Source organism: Rhinoderma darwinii, chromosome 3, assembly GCF_050947455.1.
Source record: "Rhinoderma darwinii isolate aRhiDar2 chromosome 3, aRhiDar2.hap1, whole genome shotgun sequence".
Classification (NCBI taxonomy): Eukaryota; Metazoa; Chordata; class Amphibia; order Anura; family Rhinodermatidae; genus Rhinoderma; species Rhinoderma darwinii.
This window is the reverse complement of record NC_134689.1, coordinates 41,784,515-41,790,514: the sequence shown is the minus strand read 5'-3', so window position 1 is coordinate 41,790,514 and position 6,000 is coordinate 41,784,515. Positions and strand designations below refer to the sequence as shown.

Here is a 6,000-nt window from a genome sequence, read left to right as displayed (position 1 = left end):
TGTCACCAGATTTTGCAGCCCCTATCTGCTATTGCAGCAGATCGGCGCTGCAATGTAGATTACAGTAACGTTTTTATTTTTAAAAAACGAGCATTTTTGGCCAAGTTATGACCATTTTCGTATTTATGCAAATGAGGCTTGCAAAAGTACAACTGGGCGTGTTGAAAAGTAAAAGTACAACTGGGCGTGTATTATGTGTCTTACATCGGGGCGTGTTTACTTCTTTTACTAGCTGGGCGCTCTGACGAGAAGTATCATCCACTTCTCTTCAGAACGCCCAGCTTCTGGCAGTGCAGATCTGTGACGTCACTCACAGGTCCTGCATCGTGTCGGCACCAGAGGCTACAGTTGATTCTGCAGCAGCATCAGCATTTGCAGGTAAGTAGCTACATCGACTTACCTGCAAACGTCGATGCTGCTGCAGAATCATCTGTAGCCTCTGGTGTCGATGTGTCCTCGCTCGTCTGACACGATGCAGGACCTGTGAGTGACGACACAGCGTGATCTCTGGAGAACACGGCTGTGTCTGCACTGCCAGAAGCTGGGCGTTGTGAAGAGGAGTGGATGATACTTCTATGCACAACGCCCAGCTAGTAAAAGTAGTAAACACGCCCCGATGTACACACATAATACACGCCCACTTGTACTTTTACTTTTCAACACGCCCAGTTGTACTTTTGCAAGCCTCATTTGCATAAATACGAAAATGGTCATAACTTGGCCAAAAATGCTCGTTTTTTAAAAATAAAAACGTTACTGTAATCTACATTGCAGCGCCTATCTGCTGCAATTGCAGATAGGGGTTGCAAAATCTGGTGACAGAGCCTCTTTAATAAATGTATCTTTTATGTTTAGCTCCATTAGGGGATTTTTAAACTTTTTTTTAGCAATTTAATGTCTATGTCTATGATATTACAACATTGCATGTGCATTTAAAATGCACAGGCAATGATGTAACATGACAGCCTTGGGGACCCTTGTTAGGCTGCCAGTATGAAACCACCAGCACCAGCAATGCCAGGCCTGACAGACAACTGAGAAAGGAAGCCTTCTTTAGTCAGTTAACATTAATTGCGGTTCAGAAACAGCTAAATAGCCAGGATTGGAGTTTTCTCCAATTACGGCCGTTAGTGCAGGCGGGCAGCTGTTGATTACAGCTGCCCTCGAGAAGGTGATGTATGTCGGTAAACAGGAAGGGGTTAGGTATTATGAAACATAAAATTGGCAACATAAAATTGTACCATTATATTAAGTAATAATTCATAAATAAATTAAAAAAAACAATACTTACCATATTGATAGCATTTACTGGTCCAATACTGTTAACATACATGTCCGTATGTATTACTGTTGGCTTTACTGTTAACAAGTAAAAGGTAAATGATATAAGTTAATTTATCCTATATGACAAAATAAAATGTTAACAATTTTTTCCTTATAATTCCCTCAATATTTTTGTCAGAAGATAAATGCAACCTCCATCGTATTTTGTTACACTATTACCTTTTTGAACAGTTGAAACAGTCTATATCACTTTATCTGATCCATTAAAAGGATCGTCCTTTGTTATGCTGTATTCATACTGCGTTTATAGTGTACATTTGGTATATGAACCAGAAAAACCTCCAGATGTATACACTGAATATATGGTCACCTATTGACTCCCATTGTAAAAAAAACAAAACATATTACAGGGTACTACGCTTTTTAGTTAAGTAAAATATTTAAAAAAAAAATAAAAAATATGCGAGCACATACTGCTCAAAAACATTACAAAAGGACTGCCTTGTCTACCCTTCTTTTTACATTTCAAATTAGTTTTTACCTAACTCTAATATTGCTGGCCTATCCTAAGGATTATATTCCCCCAAAAAACCTTTAACCCCTTAAGGACACAGCCAATTTTGGCCTTGAGGACAGATTTTTTTTTTATATTTCCCTCTTTGCATCCCGACGCTCATAACTCTTTTATTTTTTGTACGACGTAGTTGTATGAGACTTTGTTTTTTGCGGGACGGGTTGTACTTTATGTAGGTACCATTTCTTGGTACAAATACATTATCATTTTATTTCTATAAATTTGTATTTTGGCAAAAATGCAGAAAAAAACTGTTCCACAGCAGTTTTAATATATTTTGTTTTGCACCATACACCGATCATCATAAATAATGTTATACATTTGTTTTACAGGTTGTTACGGTCATGGCGATACCAAATATGTCTATATTATTTCATGTTTTGGGACTTATATTTTAAAAAGTTTATTTATTATAAAAAATTTGTGTTTCTGTGTATTTTTTTACTTTTTATTTATCATTAATTTTTTTACATTCATTTAACTTTTTTTTTAATCCCATAAAGGGATTTATCATTTTGATTTTTATTTTGTAACTGTAATGTACTGGCATAGATCTATATGCTAGTACATTAGCCTGTGTACTGATTGTACACAGGCAGTTGTTAGGGCATTCCTCAGTATGCCCTAACAACAGGAAATATGTTCAGACAGCCCTGGGGTCCTTCAATGGACCCTGGGCTGTCTGACCATACGAGTTATGGGCTTTGATCGCGTCACAGTTATCTTCTGTGACGCGATCAAAGTGCAGTCCCCTCTCCTTGAACGCTGCAATCAGCTTTCATCACGGCATTCAAAGGGTTAACGGCGAAGAGAAGATGTTTCTCTCCTCTCCGCTGTCAGAGCGGGGCCGTGGCTGTGTATTACAGCCATTTTTCCGCTCTCGATCGCGCGCACAGACGGCTGTCACACAGGACGAGAATGCTCGTCCTAATGCACCAAGTTCTAGCCGCTCAGGATGAGAATTCTCGTCCTGTGTCGGCAACGAGTTAATATTGTTTTGCCATCATTATCTCTTGTGGAAGGGCAATCCAAAGTTTTACAACTTTTTGTTTTCTACTAGTGATGGAAAAACTTCCTCGTTCCTTGCAAAGTGTTCAAGTTTATTTTCTATTACATATCAAAAAATTTAAAGTTGACTATTGATGGCCAGGAGAGAAGGGCAAGCCAAAAGACATGTCCACTTGCACCAGCTTTCCAAATTCCTCTATAGAATAGTCTTTGTGTATAAATACACAGTCCAGCCATAACATTAAAACCACCTGCCTAATATTGTCCCTTTGCGCCGTGATAACAACTCTGACCTCTGACGGTATACAGTGATTAGTACCTAACAAAAGTGCAAGGTACAAGGAAGTTCAATCAATGAACCAGTGACAAGGTTGTGGGTGTCCCAAGCTCATTGATGCTTGAGGAGAGAAAAAACTATAGAAGAGCTACTGTAGCAGAAATTGCTAAAAAAAAAAAAAAAAAGGTTAATGTTGGCTATGAATGAAAAGTGGAAAAACACAGTGCATCGTAACTTGTTAAATTTGGAGCTGCGTAGCCGGACACCGATCAGTGTGTCCATGCTGACTTCTGTCAATCGCAAAAAGTGACTATAATTGACACCAACACTGGACCATGGAGCAATGGAACAAGGTGGCCTTGTCTGATGAATAATATTTTTTTTCATCATGTAAATGGCTGGGTGTGTGTGCATCGCTTACCTGGGCAAGAGATGGCAACAGAATGCACTTTGGAAGGAAGACAAGCTGACGGAGGAAATGTGATGCTCTGGGCAATATCCTTCTAGGGAAACTTGGGTTCTGGCATGTGGATGAAACTTTGACACATACCACATATCTAAACATTGCTGCAGGCCAGGTACATCATTTCATGGCAACTATATACCCTAATGGCAGCATAACGCATCCTGCCACACTGCAAAAATTGTTCAGGAATGGTTTGTGGAAAATGACAAAGAGTTCAAGTTGTTGAATTGGCCTCCAAATTCACCAGATCTTAATCCGATCGAGCATTTGTGGAATGTGCTGGAAAAACAAGTCCAATCCACGGAGCACCCACTTCGCAACTTATAGGACTTAAAGCATCTGCTGCTAACATCTTGGTGCCAGATACCACAGCAACCTTCAGACGTCTTGTGGAGTTCATGCCTCGATATTAGGTAGGTGGTTTTAATGTTATGACTGAACCGTGTATGTGTATATGTATATACATACAGTATACAGATGTAGCCATCTTTATCTTGACTCTTAACGCATTAAATACACAGTGGTAAGAAACTTTAACTTGACTTTTTTCAATTACTTTTCAATGGCTTTTATTGTGTGATATCACGCTGCTGCAAGTTATCAGAGTCAAGATAAACTTGGCTACATCCGTATATATTTATTTATTTATTTTCAACTCTAGAATATGCTAGCCTGCCTTTATTTTGAGTTGTCTATAGTATTTCATAAAATGTAATTGACAACCCTTCCAAATAAGAAAAAGAGAAAATCAATACCACAATGAATAGAAGTAGGACAATGTATAACATCCCCTTTTTATTAAACATCTTACTTGTATAGTACCCCTGCATTTTCCATACCTCCAATATCAGGTCTGAGCTTGTTGTCATAACCCTTTAAAAGTCCATTGAGAATAGATGTAACATCATTATCATGGAATTTTCTTGTCAACAGCCATGTTTTATTAGATGTTGCGTCTTCATAATCTTCCTCTTCTTTTTGAACTGAACTACAGGTAGAGAATAAAAAAAACCAAATTTAGATTAATACCTTGAATATTTAAATACTCATGAATAAATACTAATAATAGCTGTGCACTATTCATTTGGGGAAAGTTTTAATATGATGAAAGGCCAATGATATTGTCCCTTTCCATACCAATCAAGAGAACTTGCTTGTATGTTTATGGAAGAGTCTGCAAAACATTATTACCGTATATCCAACCAAAGTTTAGAGACTATTTGCATTCCTACTATATGTGAGCACTTATTCTGAACATGCTTGAAAACATAGTAGGAATAAGCCCAGAAAAATCTGTTCTGGGCCCCAATGCAATATTAGAAACAGGGCTTCCCAACTACTACGTGTCATTTATAGTACTGGTCTTGTCCTAGGGCGCAGTGGGACATTTTGGGCCACTTTGGACTTCAATGCCTGTGTACAATGCAACCTATACACCCCTATAGATATGCCCCTGCTTAATTCTTTTCAAAAGGCTTTGTCCTTCTAGACCAAAGAAACCTATAATTCACAAGTAAATCCAGCAGAGGCCAGAAATTCCTCTGTGGTGTATATTTCAAAACTAGATAAGTGTAAAGTAAAAATTTGGGGTAGTTACCCATATCAAGGCAGTGAAAGAGTTCTGAACTGTTAAGGCCGAGCCTTTGTTCACTCATATAGGGCAGTTGTCAAGTGCAATATTTCTTAAATATTTCAAAAGTTTACGGACATAAAACCCCCCATGTGGGGTTGTTAAATATGCACTAGTTGAAAATAGTTTTAAAAGTGCCTATTTGTCCTGATTTGTTATGCCCATATTTATGCTCTGCTTGAATAATTGCTGGTGATTGAAATAATATGTTAAATTGTAATCCCTGTAAAAATTAAGAGGTCTTTTAGTAATATTGGATTAAGCAGTCACGAGTAACAGACATATTGAGATAAAGAGATTCTGACATGACTCTACATTAGGGTTTATTGCCTTCTGGTGTTTAGTTACTCATTGCTCAACTCACTTTCAGTTTTAACTACCTTCTGTCATACTATAGAAAACATACAATACTTAATATAGGGGAATTCTTAGTCATTATGCCCAAAATATAAAAAGTCTACAATGGTATGTGATTAGCAGTTTACAATCAATAAGACAGCTTGTGATACATTTCTAGGAAAAAAAAACATATACAGAAGGAGATACAGCAAGTATAAAGGAGATAATACAGACAAAAAAATGTAAAGTCTTGATTTCTCTTACCAAAGCTGCCCTGCGTTTTTTGGTAAAATATACCAGCAAAAGTAGCATGCAACTCTGATTTGAAGCGTACCTAAACTTTCAGATGACTATTCAGAATAAGCTGTCATATATATGTACATGAGGAATGTCATTTTTTCTGACCATTAGATGACTTGTAT

General features: G+C 37.5%; 1 protein-coding gene across 2 annotated transcripts in view; it reads right to left on the bottom strand.

Annotated features, from left to right (window-relative positions):
* The window catches only part of GABRG2 (gamma-aminobutyric acid type A receptor subunit gamma2), a 169,695-nt gene that overhangs the window by 85,530 nt on the left and 78,165 nt on the right, over positions 1 to 6,000 (bottom strand). For both annotated transcript variants that reach the window (XM_075856305.1, XM_075856306.1), the window contains exons 2-3: positions 4,449 to 4,597; positions 1,292 to 1,359 (exon numbers count right to left, since the gene is read on the bottom strand). In XM_075856305.1, the coding sequence (XP_075712420.1) occupies positions 1,292 to 1,359; positions 4,449 to 4,597 (217 nt within the window). The remainder of the gene's footprint in view (positions 1 to 1,291; positions 1,360 to 4,448; positions 4,598 to 6,000) is intronic.